Source organism: Ictalurus furcatus, chromosome 15 (genome assembly GCF_023375685.1).
Source record: "Ictalurus furcatus strain D&B chromosome 15, Billie_1.0, whole genome shotgun sequence".
Classification (NCBI taxonomy): Eukaryota; Metazoa; Chordata; class Actinopteri; order Siluriformes; family Ictaluridae; genus Ictalurus; species Ictalurus furcatus.
This window is the reverse complement of record NC_071269.1, coordinates 13,099,354-13,120,032: the sequence shown is the minus strand read 5'-3', so window position 1 is coordinate 13,120,032 and position 20,679 is coordinate 13,099,354. Positions and strand designations below refer to the sequence as shown.

The window sequence follows — 20,679 nt, the reverse complement described above, 5'->3', positions numbered from 1 at the left end:
CATCAGGCTGAAAAACCCTTTATGGTTCTATTTGGAAGCTTTATTTTTAAAAGTGTGCTAGTAGTAGAAATAGTAGGCTAGAATGAATAGTAGGCTAGAATGAATAGTAGGCTATTGATGCCTCATAACAGCAGACTAGTATTTCAAAAACCAATTACAAGCTACTACTATTTGGTAGTTGGTTATTAGGGTGCCCAGAGTTACCAGATTGAGCAACAAGAGCTGCATTTTTTTTTTTTTATTTGATTGATTAATTAATTAATTCTTTAAGGGGGTTTTGACTTTCACGGTTTGACTGCTTTATGGTCAAAGGATTTTTAATCCAATTTGACGGCGTGATTGTCTGTGGATCCTGTGAGATCACAGGAAACGGATATCAAAAGATATTGCTGGGTACATCCACAACCACAAACTACCTTTCATGATAGTACACCGAAATTGCACACCGCCTACCTTCTCCTGTCCTTGATGACGTAGCAAGTACAGTTTGACACTCTATTAAGTAGGTTGGTGCGGTTTGGAATACAGCCCATGATACTGCGCGCGCGTTCATCCACTGTGTCAGTAGGTGGCTGAACTTCCTCTTCATTTTCTTACTGCACTGTATAGCTGTACTTGTACTGCTCACAACACAGAGTTCGCCGTACGAGATGTGGGGAACCGGCATAGAAAACGTGCTTTAGTGGTAAAAGAAACTTCTCTCATGGTCGACATTTCTTGTAAGGCGCTCGTGGATTAAATTAGCTTTAACTGGGTAAGGACTTTTTATGTATGTATGTATGCATTTATTTATTTATTCACTAGCATTAAGAACATTTGCACATTTATATATATTGTGTATATATAAAGATTACTATCATTTATTCACCACAACTCTAGTAGACTGGTTTCATGGTACACATCCTACAGATTTTCTATATAGGCAATAAAAATAAACACTTTGTAATTTGTCATTTTGATTTGGTATTTTAAATGATAAAGCTACTAATTGAGCCAGTAATTAATGTTTCACTTTGCTGTGAAATCTTCATATAACTGACACACATGTATGTTATATGCAGCTTATTTTTCACAAGTGATTTTTAAGTCATCTTAGATTCATTATAGCCACACTGATCTGTCCGTTTGTGTGTAATTACACCAATATCCATTTCCTTTTTTTTTTTTTTTTTACCAAACAAGCCAACAACATTATGCTATAAAGCAACCAATCAAACTAATTAATCAAGCGTTAGTCTCTTATGTAGAGTTTCACTTTATTGGGCCAGTAGTGAAAGCAGTTTAATTATACCATCTAGCAAGTTTAGTCTATAAGACTGTCCTATTAGACATCACTAGTACTTTGTTTTGCCGGATGTTCCTGACATGATAAGAACCCTTTGACAAGCTTAGTCTTAAAGAGGGGTTTTACATTAATAACGTGATCTTTGCAGAGCTTTTGGTGGAATTGCGGATGGGGAAAAAAATGCCTCGCTTAAAGGTTGAATGTCCTGTTTTTAAGATGTAAACCCCATAATTAGTTACAGTCTGATTGGTGTAGCTATTGGATGGTGCACCCAATATGATGAAGTTTCATGTACAATTGCTTACAACATTTTATAGATAAAATATGCCAATATCTGTTAGCAAGCTCCAGGGTAGTCTAAGAAACTGTGTGATACTGTTTGGCCAGCTCCTTGCCTTTCAGATCTTCTGTTTTGAGTCCATTTACATGTACACCACGTTTTATTCGTTTAGCTGCCATGTTTATCAGTGTTTTAAGAGAAGTGAATTAGAATCTAATCCAAGCATGACGCTGAAAAAACCCCAACCCTGACACTAATACCAGTACAACAAGTCCTAGTTTCCATCAACTGACCACAAACAAGTGTGAGATGGAGAACACTGTGAGAACATGCTAGTCCACAAGAGTGCTATAAACTCTAGCAACTTAGAAACTCTAACAATGACTGATACAAGCTTTTTTTTTTTTTTTTTTTTTTTTTTAAAAGAATACAAACTGCAAATTATGCACATTATGTGACACAGCAAGGTTAATCACTCAGAGCAACAGCAAACAGCACAGCAAAAACGGGCCAAAAAATACTGACATGGCAGAATACTATGGGCTGCACATTCTACGTTAATGTCATGTACAGCAGTGGAGGTCATGGTTGTTCCTGTTAGAAACAGTTTAGCTTCAAATACCCTCTTTTTGCATCAAATACCGCCTTCAAATACCACCGCTTCCTGTTGGAGAAGGCCTTCAGCTGACTTCCCCCTTGCTCTTCAAAGTTCAGAGTTCTGAGCATGCTGAGTCTCTGAGTTCCATCTTTAACAGAGAGCTGGACATTTCTCTGTTCTGTGTGGCTTACAGGAGAACATGAAACTCTCTGTGTCGATTTGTCCAGACAGTCCTTATTGATTGCCTTCTTATACAGATGTGAAGGTGCGAAATCCCTACATTTATCTGGAAATGGCTGAATGGTGGTATAGCCCAAAACCTTTTTAAGCCTTGCCAGAAAACTGCAGTTTTTATATATATATATATATATATATATATATATATATATATATATATATATATAATATATATAAAGCTGAATATATAAAAAGTTCCAGTAACAAAAAAGCAGTAGTAAAAATGAGACCGATATAGCCACACAGTAATAAGTATAGAGCAAAAGAGGAACCAGTGAGAGCGGAATGAGGAAGCATGTTTTCAGTTTGCCTTTATTCTGCTTCAGTGCCTTCCAGCTACATCAGACAGATTCAGTGTGTGTGTGTGTGTGTGTGTGTGTGTGTGTGTGTGTGTGTGTGCGTGTATGTGCGTGTGTATATAACAGTGTCCAATCAGCTGTAATACAAACTCCTACCTTGTTTAAACTATATGGTATGTCGACTAGAGATTGAATGACCCTTTGACTCAGACCATCACTTTTGGTATTGATATTTATACAATAATTAATATTATTTGCAATATATAGAACCAGCCAAAACATGGTTATCTTTATATTACAAATAATCCTTGAGAAAAATGCTACTGTATTTTTTAGTTTCTTTTTTTTTAAACTAAATACTAACTGTACCATTCCTTGTCAGTGGGATTATACCCATAAGTGTTCACTTTTTTTGTGCCTTTAGTAGGTATCTTTTACCTAGAAAGGCGCATATAGTGTAAAGCTTTACTCCACATGGTGATTATGGTCCAGTTTTTTCAAATGAACAATATATACACATAAAATGAAACATAGTAAAGGTAAAAAAGATAAGTATACCACCTGAGTAATGAGGAACGGTACAATTTAAACAGTGTATGTCAATAAAAGAAAGAAAGAAATACATTTTTCCACTTTTATTTCAGCTTGGTACTTTCATGTCAAAAACCCTTACACGTAATCTCAGTAGTATAAAATGAGCAATGCTTTTTTTTTTTTTTCAGTGAGTGACCTCCAAGCACATAATGTTTTATGTTCAAATTAATTATTTCTAATATTGTTCCATTCATAGAAAAAAAGACCCTATACAGAACATATCGAGTGCAAGTGGGGGGGGGGGGGGGACCTTCTTCTAAGCAGTGTAGCGTAAATGAATTAATCCACCACATTCCCTGGGCTTTCCCCACTATAAAATGACTAGAGGAAGTGATTGTGGGATATTTTCTCTTAACTGGACTTAACTTCCTGCTCTTCTGCTTAAGGCTCTTTGAATATGTCGTTTGAATACTGTTGCATCCTGGGAAGACACAGTGCACAAACATAAAACAACTGGGGAAAACTGCTGGGAAGTTGTAATGCACTTGAGTTGTAAGGCTTAAGGGAACTAGTACACTTATCTATTATGTAGGGTACTATAGTTTTAGCTTAGTTTTTTTTTTTTTTTTTTTTGGCCCTTCAGGCATTGCCTCACACCTGGCTTGTTTCAAAGGTTAGATGAATGCTTCTATTTCTGTATTTCTTATCAGCGAATATGTCTAGTATAAATTGGTGCTATAAACTATGCAATTAATTCAACACAAGCCCTGATGATGTCTACCTACACAGCAGTTGAGTCTGTTAATGACTCTGAGAACTGCTTTGTACAAACTTGGGGGCAGCGTTTTACTGTATATTCTATCAAAGTCAATTCGCTAGTCTTTGACCCCCTTTTTTATATCAGTGTACAGTGCTCGTGTTTATGGCTACAGGAAAACCCCACTACCTTGCAATGTCTGCTTCATCCAACCAACAATGTGTAGCATACTGTATAAAGCAGCAATATAAAACAATACTTCTGCAGAGCTCAGCAGGAGTTGTCTTCTATCAAAAAGGATATTCATGGATTAGTTATGTATTGCAGATTCAGATTATAAATACATGAAGAATGAAAGTATTTTCAAGTCCTGTTTGGTTGAGGTGTACATATCAGTTGTGTTACAATGTAGTTTAATTCCTGTAGTCATTTTTCAACAACAAACCTGTATGAAATGTACAGAGCCCCTGAAATAACAAGGTATAATAAAAATATCTGGGTAATTATCACGTGTACCAGATATTATCACACTTGTATCTGGTGTGCATGTGATAGATAGATAACCATGTCCTTTCAGTGACTCAGTAGAAATGTCCAATTATCATTTTTGGATCAAATTAATATTTATGCCTCAAAACAGAGTTATTTCGATTTTCGTGATGTGAAAAGTAATGAAAGAGTAGAGTTATGTTTATACATGAGATGCTTTCATTTTTCTCTAAGCGGACCTATTTTAGCTAGTTCATACTATCATATAACATAGTGCATATGTGTTTTCTACTTGTTTAACACTATAGAATTAATTCCAGCATAACATTTTTATTCCCTTTCCATCTAGCTTTAATATCAATATAAGATTTGGCTGTTCTACATCCTCACAATGAATTTCTGCAGCGACTGTTTGCTGGGTATGAAAGCTGCCAGGTCATTCTGCATTAAAATGACAAACCCTTAATACAAGATATTACGTTATGCAGTGTCATTATATTATTCATATGTCTACAGTCAGACTGTTTAAATATGTCTATTTTAAAAATACATAGCATGTTCACATAATGTTTAGCCTCGTGAAAGATCGCCTTCTCTGACTTTACGACCTGAATTTTAGTTCCTCATTGACTACAGTTACCAGTAGGCTATGTATGTATGTATGCATACATGAATGTATGTATGTTTAAGAGAGAGTGTGAGACAAACCATGACTCACCACTGTGTGTGCAGGAGAGAGACAGAGAGAGAAAGGGACCCTATTACAGACTAGAACCAATGATGTATACATGCAAAATGCAGAATGTTTGCACCAACAAGAAACTTCTGATACACCACTACGCATATCAGTGTGTCTGCAGTGTTACGATGACCTACAATTGGTACTGTGAACATTGTGACTCATTTTAAATTCAAGGACTGTTTTCACTCCAAAACACATGCTTTCACTGTGGATGTGTTTTGTAGAATGACAATGTAAGGAGTTTTAAAATGAACAGTGACTAGTGTAAACTCAGACTAATATGCCATTTATATTTTTTTGTGGAAAATAATGTGGGCTGTCTGCTCCATGAAGAGTAATAGTTGAAACAGCTGGTACTGCTAGCTTAATCTGTACTGTGTGTACATGGTGCAGCTGTAGTGTGTGTGTGTGGGGGGGGGGTGTCTCATAGCTTCCCCTGGCTTCTTCCTTTTGATAGCTGTCTTTCTATTCGTCGACTCTCATACATGCACACCACAGGACCACCATTTCTGTACTTCTGTACGCTGGTTATATAAATATTATAAAACCCAAGAACAGGCACAAAAATTTAAGTGGGAAGTGTCTGTAACTCCATAAAGTATACAATAAAGGGTTGCCATTTATTAAAATAAATAAATAAATAAATAAATAAAATAAAATAAAATAAATAATTTAAAAAATAAATAAAATAAAATAAAATAAATAAATAAAACATCTCATATTTAATGATAATTATGTTTCGGTCATTTCATGGGCAGAATGCAGCAAAGAAATTACAGCATAAGCAAATGAAACAAATCATTCCATAAATGACTTTTAAAGATTAGACCACAACTCCAGCTGTCATGCTGCACCACTGCTAGGCAGCAACGTCTAATGCTTCTGTACTCATTTCTCTGATTGTCTGTGCACAGGTTTTTATCATGGGCTGTGTTGGCACCAAGCCAGACCAGGATTCAGGTGGCAAAACGGTGGACAACGACATGGGGAACCGCAATCAGACTGCGCACTATGTCAAAGACCCTACGACAGGGAGCAAGGCTGTAAGTAGAGATCTACACCAGGGTTTCATTGGGTTGAGCAGGAAATCAGAGAGTCTTAAAAAGACTCTCTGGAAAGAAGTGTTTCAGGGACTTTCTCATAACCTTACTTCTACCTAAAAAGTTGATGATTGCACATTAGATTGTCGCCTGTGTTTTGCAAGGTCATCGGCATGGAATATTTTAGCATATTCAGCTTGCTTGGGTGTGCTTCCTCTTCCTGATCACTGAAGTTTGGTGATGGCACAGAAGACCGGTTACTCCAAGATACTGTACTAAAATAAGCCAGTACTAAAATAAGCCAGTCAAATGACAATCTTTTTGAAACCACACCCTATCTTATCTGCACTATTTTGGGAGTTTTGTTATTTTACAGTCACATATGAAAGTATAGTGTGCTGAAACCAGTGCTCTGATGAAATCTCACAATGTCCTCTAACATGATAGGGTAGAAACAATCATACATTTAAGTTGTATAAACATGTAATGTAGTATAAATTATTATTTATAGTTTATAAGACCAAAAAAAGTCGCATTTTATTTTATTTTATGCCTTCAATCAAAAACATGTTTCAACTGAGTGCTCCAATTTCATAACAACAGATTTAGCACTAAAACAGAGCAGTGGACTAAACAAAAGACACCTAAAAACAAAACCTGAAATCCTTGTTACACAGAGACCTTCTAGTGTTTTATCATTTATTTTTAAGTGTGCAGAGTATGCTTTGTGCTTTAAGGAAGAGGTTGTCAAGCTTTTTGGACCCATTTAACTGTAAATTAAATTCCACAGCCTCTCATCAATATAGAATTATTTCTAACATAATCCATCTATTCAAATATTTGGCTCGTTAGTTACAATTGAAATGTGTATCATTAAAATATTTTTATTATTTTTTGCTGTAATAGAGATTTTATTTCTAAACATTTCTACTCACAGAACATGTTTTATTAGTTGTAAATTGACATTATCGGTGCTTTTCAAATTATTGCAGTTTTGAATGAATCAATTCAAATGACCAGTCAACTAGGCTTTAGAGCATCAACTGTGAGAGCGTATTAATAAAAGCTAGTTTTATTGATGGTGATATGTGACTTCCATCATTGTAAGAAAAGAATAAAATGTTGTGTAAGCAAATAACATTTTTTTGCAGCAAGCTTTTAGAGTTATGCCAACTGCTGGTAGAGTTGCCAATGAAAATATGTTGTACATTTAAACTCTGGATAAACAAAGAGAACTTCTGAATGTATTTGTACAGGTCTGTGAGGATAAACTATACATATAAAAGACAACACCAATTCTAAGACAAGTCTAAAGTGCAACACACTCAGGTTGTATTAATTTGTTTTAAATAGGTTCTCAAGTATTAAGGTCATTAATGAAACAGGAGTAGCGTGCTTTTAAACAATAAAGACCTCAGAGTTACATGGAAGTCTAATTTTACACAAATTGCTTCAGACCATGTTGCAAGATTTACTAATTTGTAATCCCAATTTAAGTTTTATAATCAAATAAATGACATTTTTAAGTATTATGTTTGGTTTGGAGTAATATTAAATCAGCTGTAAATATGTCTTGAGTATGATGATTATATTCAGAGCTACATGAATGCAGAATGCAAAATGGCGCCAAGTTACATGATACACTGCACCTTTCTATAGCACTTAACTTAGCTTAAAGACAGCTTATGCCCCAAACAATATCTGCCCCTAACAAAAAGTATGCTTTGCAACAAAAGAGTAATGTTTATTTTCATAATATTGCACACAATGGAAATCTGTTGTGATATAGTACATTAATGGTTGTTTCATACCCTCCAATATTCTCCATAGGGCATTAACATTAATTTTAATACAGCAACCTTTGCAGGATAGACTTGAATTCTATGTTTTATTAGCTCACCAACACTATTCTGAGTCAATGCAAGTAATAGATGTAGCTGTAGATTACTTGCTGGTCTGTCTGTCTGTGGCTTACCAAAAGGTAGCTTAGAATCAGGCGTCACGTCTGCAGAATTGCAGAGCAATCATACCTCAATCGAAAGCAAAAATACCCACATTGTTTGGGTCATAAAGAAAATACGTTTATAACAGTAATAACACTGACCTTGTTCATGAAAAACATGATTTGCATTTCCGCTATTTGTTCTCAGTCAAGCCGTGAGAACTTGCCCAAGCATGTAAAGTGGGCGGGAGAATTCCGAAATTAAGTTGTCAAACAAATTTAATGAAGGTACCAGAAATTAACTTTTGTTGTTTATTATTTAATCAAAGATTTTAAGCTCAGGTTACTCAGGATAATGTGTTGAAACGATCAGCAAATGCTCATTTGTGTTTGTGTCATCAAAACTCAGTAAAATTACAAACCAAAAAATGGAACAATATCATGGAACTTGTTTTTTTTTGTTTTTGTTTATTTATCTCACAACAATACATATATTTAAGTATTGACTAAAGGTCCTCATAGTTTTTACAGTGGAGCATTGTAATGAGAGTATTTCATGCCATTTAAGTCAGTGTATAATATTGGTAGGTTTAGAGAAGTAGATAATATCAGCTAATATCCATATATTCTCTATTGCTAAAGAGGAGACACATTTCACTAAAACCAGGTGTTGTTCTGCTCTGCGCTTAGAATTACTTCTGTCTGATTTTAATAATGACCAAACAGTGGTGACAGCCTACATTCGCTTCCTGTATGTGCCTTTGGTGACTTTAGTATTGTGTTGTCCTCTCGTTACAACCTAGAAATGATTTGTGATGACTGTATAAATGTAATCTAACTTGTTTAGTACTTCATCCAGGACATGAACTATCAATCCCTGTACTCAGAGAACGGTTAAACACTGTCACAGCCCCTTCATTTGAACACAGTCCATATTTACTTTGTAAACAGATCACTTTAATACTTCTTCCTCTCTAAACACAAAGCCAAAAATAATTGCTCATCTTAATAATCTTATTTAATTTCAGTGAAATTTAACAACAGACATCGTCACAAAAAGCAGCTTTACCGAATCTCAGATGTAGATTTATATTTAGACTCCTAATGAGCAAGTGAGAGGCAACAGTGGTATGGAAAGAGACAAGATGAGGAAAAAACCTAGAGAGGAACCACACTGGAAAGGGAACCCATCCTGTTCTGGGAGATACCAGATTAGTGCGATTATAAACCATTCCTCCACTACAGCTATACTATATAGTCAAAGAGTACTGTGTATGTTGAAAGCATGTTCAGTATGAGCATATTATGAATGATAAGCACAGGACAGGCTTTGTGATTACAGCAGCAGTTCTTTAGTACTCTACATGTCTACAGTATCCAGGTGAGATCATCCACTGAAGCAAGGGTGAGACTTTTTGAGTTGTTGAGAAGTGCAAATCTTTTGGGTGTCCATGTCCAATCTTTTGGGACCACCTAGAACAGCATAAAGTGAGTCAAAATAGCACAAAGTGAGCCACAAGTGCAGAAACTTCCAGCTCCAATTTCCTAGTAAGCTCTTTCAAAATCCTTCAGAAGTGTTAATAATGGAGGTGCTCCTGCAAAACTACTTTTTGGTGGAGATTTTTATATTTTATGCATAGAACTTTTATGGATTAAAGCCTTTCCCTTTCACTAACATAATACACATTGTATACGATATGTATCGTGCTAACAGCTATCACAGACTTATGAAGTTGTTCCTACAGCAGTGGATCCATCCATCCATCCATTTTCTATACCGCTTATCCTTCAGGGTCACGGGGGAACCTGAAGCCTATCCCAGGGGGCATCGGGCACAAGGCGGGGTACACCCTGGACGTGGTGCCAATCCATCACAGGGCACAATCACATACACATTCACACACCTGTTTATACACTACGGACATTTTGGACATGCCAATCAGCCTACCATGCATCTTTGGACTAGGGGAGGAAACCGGAGTACCCGGAGGAAACCCCCGCAGCACGGGGAGAACACAGGGCCGTGGCGGGAATCAAACCCCCAACCCTGGAGGTGTGAGGTGAATGTAGTAACTACTAAGCCACTGTGCGCCCCTGAGTGAAATTGATGCAGTGCACAAGTACCAATGAACGGAGTGATTGTAAAATATTTAACTTCTATTATTCAGGTTCAGTTTTATAATCATATGAAATGTGTGTGTGGGGGGGGGACTCTGATTAAATGAACATTTAATAAAAATAAAAATCACTTTTTTATTCTCTCAGCAGAACAAAACCTTCCCTGTTCCTCCTTCCTCAAGCACAGACGGTGAGGGACGTTTTTCACTCAATAAAAGATTTGTTATAAACTTTCTCCTGCTTAAATGTTCAACTGTTGCCCATCTCTGGTTTGAGTTGTGTCTTCAGGCATACAGTTACGAAAAATTTATTAATTCATTGGTTTATAAACATGTTAATGATATAAATCATTTAAATCCAATTGAGGTGGAGTACTAGTTCATAAAATGTTCACTGCACGCTAAAGAGGAAGTCACTGCTAACATCATGGTTTTACAGCTGAGCTATTAATATAATACTTTCCTACACTGTTGACAAACTGTAATCCGTGTTAGATTTTGCAAGCATGGTGCCAAATTCATTTCCTGTTTGCTGCTTCTCTAGTGTTTATCGTATGATGAATTCTCAGCTCGTAATAATCTAGCTTTATGTATTTTTTTATAATGTGATAATACCACTGATTAGACTTGACTAACTGTCTACTGGCTGAGTAAAAGCATTCTAAAAGTCTGTTCATGCTTCTTAGATATTGAGAACATAGCCATAGCGCTCTTTGACTATGATGCCTTGCATGATGGAGACCTGGGCTTTAAAAAAGGAGACAAGTTAAAAATCTTACAAGAGTAAGTGCTCCCTGGACATAAGCTTTCAAAAGTGGTACAGTTCTTAGTATACTTTCATACATGTGTAATTTTTATTTTTCATGCTTTGTCTTTCTGCAGGTCAGGTGAATGGTGGAAAGCAATGTCTCTGAGTACTACTCAGGAAGGATACATCCCCAGTAACTATGTAGCTAAAGACACACTTCAAACTGAAGAGTGAGTGTATAATATACACAATATACATTATACCAAGTGTATGTATGCAACACATAATGCAGATAATTTAGGTACATTGTGGACAAATCCTTGGCATGAACAGGTTTTGCTCACTGAGATTCAATGAGTGAGCACAGGACTGTTTTTTTTGTTTGTTTGTTTTTTTTTTAAACCCGCTCCAGCAGAAAGTCTGACCAATCCCAGTTTATATTTTCTTAATGTACTTAGCCTGTTGCATTTTCCAAAATATACACAATTAGAATCACTTTATTCAGCCAAGCACATTTGCATGTACTATGAATTTCTCTTGGAACAAGGTGCAGACATATAGGGACAGTAAGTAATCAAAAGTAATTGACATATTGGGACAAGTTATATCCTTATATGTCTATACATATTGTATAGAGACAATAAGCAACAGAATTAATTTAAATTCCCCATGAAATCAAAATGAAGTTTTGTGGCTTTTAATATAAATATGTCAGTCTTAAGGTTATCTACAAGCTAGTTTGCTCCAAAACAATGACAAAATTCACATTTATAAGATATATGCATTCAGAATTTACAGTTTCTCTCTCTACCACTAATAGGGATCAACAATTTCTATGACATCATTCTGCACTTCAGCTTCTCATCAGATTTTCTGTCCAATCTAATGCTTTCAAGAATATGAAGTGTCCCGCTACCAACATTATAAAAATTGCCGTTGTTGAGCGATTGGCTATTTAAAAAGGGGTGGAGCCACTCGATATGTCTCACCCTAACTTCTCGTTTCAGTGGAAATTACATCAACACATCGAATAATGCTGCATCTTTCAAAGCACTTCATGGGACTTTAAGCTGATTTCCATACTTTTTTACCATAATATACCAACTAGTGGTGATAGCTATTTCTCATAATCTTCTGGTGCTGGGTTAAGAGTAAATGGCAGCTAGGACGTTATTATACAGTGGGTTTTTTTAAAAAGGCTACCAAAATGGCTACAAGACCAAATTAACATTTATTATATTACAGTTAACAGCTTTTTTTTTGTTTGATCCTGTGGCCCATGTGGATCCTAGTTTTAATGCACACCTATAATCCAGTGCTCTGAAATACTGTACACTGTGTGTGTCTTTCAGCTGGTTCTTCACAGGAGTGAGCAGGAAAGATGCAGAGAGACAGCTACTGGTCTCTGGGAATAAAGTGGGCTCTTTCATGATCAGGGACAGTGAGACCACCAAAGGCGAGTTAAACATACATGCTAAATTCAACTGAATCTACTTAAATAATTACTTATATTTTATTTCCTAAGTGACTAAGCAGAAATAGGATTCTATAAAGATTACTTAAGATCTAAGTGTTCATCTGAATCATTTCACGCATTAAACCCTAATTCATTTTTATTGTTGAATTATTAGCATTATCTTCATTTGCACCATAATACAGTTGTCAATACTTATATTTACTTATACTTATCCACACTTCTGTTTCACAGGAAGCTACTCATTATCAGTAAGGGACCATGACCCTCAAACAGGTGATACAGTGAAGCATTATAAGATCCGTACACTAGACAGTGGTGGCTTCTACATTTCACCTCGGATCACATTCAGCACCCTGCAGGAGCTCGTCAACCATTACAAGAGTAAGAGCCAGAGGAAGTCCTTTAATAACACGTACACCACAGCGTAATTTGTTTAAAGGGGTTCAACTGTACAGTAGCTAAACTGAGATAAATATAGCTATGCCTGCACCCAAAGCTAAACATTTATCTTTATTTCTGTAACCAAGAGACCTTTTAATGTTTTGTGTCTGTGATGCGGTGTGGTCACACAGCATATTTCATATTCTATAAAAATGCAAGAAAATAATTTCAAATGTGATCAGGGTATGCATATATTCACCAACTATTAGAAAATCTCTTGAGATTGTGAGTTGTTCTCACATAATCTAAAGTAGCCTTAATACTCTTTTTGTGATACTGAGTGTATTTTTCCATATAAAATCACTGTGAAAACTTTTTGCTTTGCACTGTGGTCTATGATAAGATACACTCAGATGTAAGAACAAAATGTCACTAGTTTTTCTAGTGTCCTTGGTTTGACTTACATAGCATAAAATCACTTTAAAAACATTTAATGCATTAATATATCCTCTCAGTGTTATCAAGAAAGACATTGTCATAGCCACTAGCTGAAAGCCTTTCCCTGCCTTGTGTATCAGGGTTTGCATTAGAGTAGGTCAGAGTCCTTTGACTAACATATGGAGACAGGGTCACAGGTGGGATGTGTTTCTGTCTTTTTTTTACAGAGCAGGGAGATGGACTGTGTCAATCACTCACTAACCCCTGCATCAGTGCCAAACCCCAGAAGCCATGGGAAAAGGATGCCTGGGAAATCCCACGAGAATCCCTCAAGCTGGACAAAAGGCTGGGAGCTGGACAATTTGGAGAAGTTTGGATGGGTAAGTGCCGACCACCAGTTTCCTCTTAATGTTTTGTGATAAGTTCATTTGTCTGGCATATTTTAACCCTCATGGCTTTTCACAACAACGTTTGCTTCGAATGGTCAGAGATATTACTAAGTGTTGTTAAGTTTTGTGCATATGAAACCCAGTTTCGTATATATATTTTTCCTGAAAACCAAAACAATGGTTAAATGAATGAAGAAGGATATGTATTATTTTAATTGTAGCTTGGCTTCTTATTTTCAGCCACATACAACAAGCACACCAAGGTGGCTGTGAAGACCATGAAGCCGGGCAGTATGTCTGTGGAGGCATTCCTGATGGAAGCAAACCTTATGAAGAGCCTCCAACATGACAAGCTGGTCCGCCTCAATGCTGTAGTTACCAAGGAAGAGCCCATCTACATCATCACAGAGTTCATGGAGAATGGTGTGTTTGTATGTGTGTGAGCAGATACAGGATTTTCTGGATAAAAGGTGAAGAGAATTCATTTTTAAATATGCCTGTATGTGCATTTTAAAGGCAGTTTATTGGACTTCCTCAAGAGTGACGAAGGAAATCGTCTCCAGCTGCCCAAACTGATAGACTTCTCTGCACAGGTGAGTCTGGCTGTGTCTGTGCCTTTCCACTCTGCTATCATTCTGCAGTTCCTGCAGTTTTTTGTGTATGGAACTGAATGTACCATGACACATTTGCCTTTGATGTACAAAGCAGGTTTGTCGCGTTAGTGGTCGAATTTTAATATTCAAATCTGACAAGCAACAGGTACCTCTGTGTGCAAAGGTAGGCTTGTACATTGTGCCCTGGTGTATCAGGATTCGTGTGTGTGGATCATTGGAGCATAAATGATTTTATGAAGTTTCTAATCACATAGTAAGCCCAACAGATTTTATTTACAGAATTTCTTTTGGACTTGCAAAGGGAGAAAACAAACATTTATCCCTTGAAATTAAAGTGTTTCAAAGATAAAACCACAAATATTGATCCCTTTAATTATAGGGCTCCATGGATAAAAATATTGTGTAACAGGCTAATTTGAAAGTACCACTTCAGAGCCAGTAGAGGCAGTCTAGAACATATGCATAGCACATTGATGTGTGACGATAACGACTCTTACTCTAGATTGTATTTGAGATACAAATCTACTTGTCTTTGCCTACCCAGACAGCAGAAGGCATGGCCTACATCGAACGAAGGAACTACATTCACAGAGACTTGCGGGCTGCCAACATCCTGGTTAATAAGAGTCTGGTGTGCAAAATTGCCGACTTTGGTCTGGCACGTATCATAGAGGACAATGAATATACTGCCAGAGAAGGTGAGTCATTACACAGTCCTCAAATCAGCATACTTGCTAATACTCATTCTTTATTTACTGATTTTTGTTGTGTTGCTAAACCAAATAAACAATGACAATGTAAATTCTAACCACAGACCTTGCTATTTTTCTGTGTAAGGTGCCAAATTCCCCATTAAGTGGACTGCGCCGGAGGCTATTAACTATGGCTCCTTCACCATCAAATCAGACGTCTGGTCCTTCGGTATTCTGCTCACTGAGATTATTAGTTACGGCAGAACACCATACCCAGGTCAGCACTGCCACTCCACATTCTAATTTAGGGTTTTTAAACCTGTGGGGTGCATCCCCCAAAGTAGGCATGATTACTTTTAAAAGTGGGGGCAAGATAAAGATATACTGTAGGTTACATATAAACACCACTCAAGAGTGTACAATTGTACAATGTACAGTATCCACACTGGAGGAAGGAGCAACAACATTTTTACAATTCAGGTTAAACAAATGGAGGAGTTGTATGCCCAAAAAAGTTGAAATCCCCTATCCTAATAAACTGAGAGAATGTCTATTGTTAGTACAGTACCTTTCATAATGTAGAAGCTTTGCCCTCATGTTCTGTACTATTGGCTGAAAATATTTTTTTCATCATAAAAGAAATTGAGCCAAGCACATAGGGGAACAAATCTTTGTATGTACAGATGGATGACATATTTAAGGAACAGTGTCTCCCTCAATTGGTATTTTGAAGATGGTGGTAAGCACTGTTCAATACATCAGTCCAAAATCTCCCATGGGTGTTTAATTGAGTTGAGGTAATTGTGAAAATGACTCATATCAACATCCAACCATTCAGTGAATCCTCACACTCTGTGGATAGGGGCATTGCCATCCTGGAAGAACCCACTCCCAGATATAAAGATATAAATGCTTCATTATGGAATGGAGGTGATCAGTCAGAATAACTGTATTGATTCAGTAGCATAACAGAACCAGTGTTTTTCTTTGTTGTCACCATCTGCAACATGACTACATTGGAATGTGAAGCCACAATGTCTCTGACGACCTCTAGTGGCTGGTAGCATTACTATTTAACCTCATTCAAATCCATTATATGTCAAGCATATCTTGCATGAAGCAGTTTTAGCCTTTAGTCCAACAGTCTGTCAGCAGTTAATAGTGTTATAATAATAACAATAATAATAACTGTTAAAATGGCATCTATTTTGGAAGATGACATCCTGCATGCTTCGGTAGGCCTAAAAGCAAGTGTGTGCATGTACAGTGGTGAAATATTCAGTATTGCAGGCAATCAACTAAGTCATTAAACATGTTGATTTATGGTGCTTGATAGGCATAGTAAGCTGTTTTGCAGTAGAAGACACATACAAGTTGATGTTTCTAAGACATAAAAGTTTGCTTATACAGAAAATCTGTTACTTTAGTTAATTGAAACCACTTTAATACAATAGATCTGTGTACTCATAGACCATCACATATTATTCAGTCAACTGTGGCTGCTCAATAAATATTAACAAATACCTACTGCACAGGCCATAGCTTCACAAAAGGTACAATAGGAATCAGTGGGGCAACTTGTCCAGTTTTTATAGTCATTGGTTAGGACAAAGATTGTTAGCATTGTACAGGATGTTCTACATTGACATATCAAAATATATAAAATATGATATAAAATATCAAATGGGTTAACAGAGTATAAGATCATCAAAAGATGGTGCATTGTGTGTACATTGTGCAAACATTTAATTTTCACTGTCACTTTGTATGTGTGTATTGTCCAGGCATGACAAACCCAGAGGTGATTCGCTCTCTGGAGAGAGGATATCGCATGCAGCGCTTGGACTCATGTCCTCAGGAGCTGTATGACATTATGCTAGAATGCTGGAAAAACAAGCCAGAAGACAGACCGACCTTTGAGTACCTTCAGAGCGTGCTGGAGGACTTCTATACGGCCACAGAGAGCCAGTACCAACAACAGCCCTGAGATATACACACACACGCACGCACACACACACACACACACACACACATTCTTAGGCTAGGCACATACAGTAAGCGCACATGCATTAATATCCAATGCAAATGTGCAGTGAGTGAATGAATTAACAAATAATGCAATCTTAATTTAATCATGCAAAGCCTTTTATCTTATGTTGAGTGTAGCATATGATTGCACAAAATTGTACAAAGTCATAATTTATGTATGGGATTATCGAGGATTTTTATCTTTTGCTGTTTTTTTTTTTTGTTTTTTTGCTGTTCTACTAGTTCTCATTTCTTTAACAGTTTTATTTTTTTTAACAGTAGTGAATTTCAGAAAGTTTAGTTCAATGCTTTCACATGCTTAGTGAAACTGATTCATTAAAAAATCATGAAACATTATGAATTTGAATGAATTCAAATACAAAATGATACTTTAACCCCACTCCTAAGCAAAATTTCAATCTTCATAACTGTTCATATGAATTGCATTATTATGAATTATGAATTTGCAGTTTGGATTGTTGGAAAGGTTTACACAAAATAATTCAAAACTTCAACCTATATTAGGTTGCAGCCACCAGAAATGAACTTGTTTGGTTTGTCATTCATCAGTAAATTACAGCTAACAACTTTTTATTGTAAATTCATCGTTTCATAATGGTAATTTTTTTGCCATGATGTACATTCAATAACTGTCCAGCTTTAATGTACGCTTGTGAATTCATACTACTTCTGAAAGTGTTGTCAGAACTCTCATTTATTTACCATTGCAATTTCATTTAAAGGTTTTTTTTTAAACATGAAGTAACTTTCCCTAAACATCTGTGCAATAATATCATAATATAAATTGTGATATTAATCTTTCTAAAATTCATTTAAACATAAAAACATTTCCTAAATGTCTGTTGTACTGTATATTTGTAGTAGTTTTTCATTAATTCTGCATCTCACTTGCAACCTGCTTACATTAAAGTGCTTCATAGAGATTAAATTAAGAAAATGATCATTTAACCTTGAAGCTGACTAAAAACAATGAGAAATATAGAAGAATTAGTCAAGACCATCAAAATGACATGAATTTGTATGTGTTTATACCTTTTTCTATATGCTTTTTACATTAATGGATATTGAATCTTGTGTATTTTTTTATTTTTATGTTTTTCCTTTGATGGCCAAGGTTATGTGTGAACTGATTTAACAAGTACTCTTTTTCTATTTAGTATAATAGAGGTTTGTTCTTTTAACATTTAAGACTAGAAAAATTTTCCCTTCTCAAAACAGCTACAACCAAATAAAAAATTTCAACATTCCTGGTACACAATGCAGGGGTGGTTATTTAAGTGAATTCTCCACAATTTTTCTACTCAGTCATATTATTATATGTCTGTATTAGTAATCATGGAATTCTGGACCATGTCTATACCAGAATTAAAAAGATCATGGTGCAAAAATATTGCACTTCATTTGAGGAATCCTAATACATTTACATGCATGGTACATACAGTCCCCTATTAAGTATTGAAATGGCAAGGCCAATTCTTTTGTTTTGCTATACACTGAAGACACTTGGGTTTGAGATCAAAAGATGAATATACACCTACATTATCAGGAAATGAACACTGAAATTCTCTTCAAGTGTCTCATCGAGTCCATCATAGAGTCACAGAGTGTTGCTTGTCGCTCTGAATTGGACAGCAAGGCCCTGGTTTCCTCTGATAATCATACTGATGGATAGGATGCCTTGTGTATCAATCTGTCTACTGTCTCAGTCAGATGGAATGGTTTGGCACCCTCGGCCGGAGTACCTGCTCCTAGGGGTATAGCCTCTCAGAGAGAAGAGCAGGTAATATATTGCTATCCAGCAGTACAGGAAACACAAGCCTTGTATGTGCTCATATGGAAATTTTTCTGCGAATGGTGTGTTAGACAAGGAGAGATCTACATCAATGCTAAAAGTATGTGGCAGCTATTTCTGCTTAAACCACATTCTTGCTGGCTAGAACTTCAGTACTCTCTGGCAAAATTCAAGGTTCCTAAGGTCATATCATCCACTTTTGCGAATCAACCACAGCATTCTATGAAAGGGAACCATCGGAATGATTCTTTCTATGCCCAGTGCACATCTTGCAGTTCTACGTAAAAACCAGACTGCAGTGATTTGATCCTCAGATCAGCTGTCGTGGGGGAGAGACAGCAGATGCTTCTCTGTCTAAGCAAAGACCGGCCCACTGAGCGGTGGATGTAATCACCTCAAACTATAGGCTGGCTGGGAATCAGGCCCCTGTCCTAACACTTCCATGAGACACATCTCCTCTTCATGGGCAGTACTGTACTGGGCATTACCATGCACCTTTTCCTAGTTCTATAATGTTAACTTTGCCCCTCCCAGTGAGATGCGCGCAGTGATCATATCTGTATGTCCTTCCAGTCAGTCTTAGGGTGAGTTGGTTCCTTGTAACATACTCGTATAGGTTTATATTCCTGGTATATCCAGGAGTCAAAACACTGGGTGAAATAGAATGGTAGATTACCCATTTAACTGTGGCTCTATGAACACCAGATAACTGCCAAGGTTCCCCATCAGTTGGAACCAACACAGAAGAGGTAGGAACTCTGCAAGAAGGTTCCAGATGATGTCTTTATAGTCCTCACTTTACACACAGGGATACTGTCATGCTAGAATAGGTCTGGGTTAAGCCCCTTAGTGCCAGTGAAGGGAAATCTTAATTCTTTAGCATACAAAGACATCCTAGACATTCTGCCTCCAACTTTGTGGCAACAGTTTGGGAAAGGCCCATATACGGGTGTGATGGTCAGGTGTCCACATACGCTTGGCTACAAAGTGTATTTTAAAGAAAACACCACGTCATACAATCACCACAAGGCTTTGTGGTGAAGTTCTCAACATGTCCACTCATGCAGTATCCAGGTGTTAAAACACCAGCCTCTGGCATGGTTCACAGAACTACAGTTGAACATTTACATTTATGGCATTTGGCAGATGCCCTCATCCAGAGCAACTTACATTTCTCATTTATACAACTGAGCAGTTGAGGGTTAAGCGCCTTGCTCAAGGGCCCACCAATGGCAGTGCTTGGGTTTGAACTCACGACATTCAATATACTCTAGCTTCAATATACCTCTTTTCTAGATGCAGTTGTTTGTAGTGTAAAGCCTAGTGAAATAAGTGAAATTAATATCCAAAAGTAATGACATATATTAATTGTGTAATATAGTCTGCTTATGTCTACACTGAAACAAGACTTTTTTTTTTTTTTAAATTATTACACACACACACACACCTTTGCCTTACTATCCCTCTGAGGACCTTCCATTGGCATAATTATTAATGCAGCTAATGAATGCTAAACCGACATGTAAACCTAATAACGCAGTTTCAAGCTAGCTGTTACACACAAAAGCTGAAACCCGGCGAAAGCAAGCATTAGCAAGTCTGAGCATTAAAACCTATACTAACAACATTTATACTCTGAAGTGCCCGTTTTACCAGCACACCCCTATTTTACAAACAAAGACAAATGTAGCAAAGCCTAACGAACAAGTCATATTAATAATTATAATAATTAATAAACTTAAGAAGCCTCTCAATGCAGCGGTAGCCGAAGACGTCATG

The 20,679-nt window shown here is 36.7% G+C and overlaps 1 protein-coding gene and 1 long non-coding RNA gene across 3 annotated transcripts; one reads left to right on the top strand and one right to left on the bottom strand.

Annotated features, from left to right (window-relative positions):
- Window positions 1-56: 56 nt before the first annotated feature.
- hck (HCK proto-oncogene, Src family tyrosine kinase) lies at window positions 57-18,361 on the top strand. 2 transcript variants are annotated; one of them, XM_053643991.1, is made up of 13 exons: window positions 57-754; window positions 6,136-6,264; window positions 10,472-10,511; window positions 11,007-11,103; window positions 11,203-11,298; window positions 12,421-12,524; window positions 12,777-12,926; window positions 13,592-13,744; window positions 13,994-14,176; window positions 14,270-14,346; window positions 14,912-15,065; window positions 15,205-15,336; window positions 16,844-18,361. In XM_053643991.1, exons 2-13 carry the CDS (start codon window positions 6,145-6,147, stop codon window positions 17,044-17,046), a joined length of 1,509 nt encoding a protein of 502 aa, XP_053499966.1. In that variant the 5' UTR covers window positions 57-754; window positions 6,136-6,144; the 3' UTR covers window positions 17,047-18,361. The 2 variants fall into 2 exon arrangements, with proteins under 2 accessions (XP_053499966.1, XP_053499964.1); XM_053643989.1 differs by having other exon boundaries at window positions 10,469-10,511.
- On the bottom strand, window positions 16,629-20,049 carry LOC128619665 (uncharacterized). Its single transcript, XR_008387971.1, has 2 exons — window positions 18,647-20,049; window positions 16,629-17,042 (listed from the first exon to the last, which is right to left on the bottom strand). It is a non-coding gene; the product is annotated as an uncharacterized LOC128619665 (long non-coding RNA).
- Window positions 20,050-20,679: the final 630 nt, after the last annotated feature.

Bases quoted from the DNA above. Each gene is read 5' to 3' on its own strand.
- hck (XM_053643989.1), top strand. From the start codon at position 6,145: ATGGGCTGTGTTGGCACCAAGCCAGACCAGGATTCAGGTGGCAAAACG. The intron at 11,104-11,202 runs GTAAGTGCTCCC...GTCTTTCTGCAG, and splicing joins AAGTTAAAAATCTTACAAGA to GTCAGGTGAATGGTGGAAAG. The intron at 15,066-15,204 runs GTGAGTCATTAC...TTTCTGTGTAAG, and splicing joins TGAATATACTGCCAGAGAAG to GTGCCAAATTCCCCATTAAG.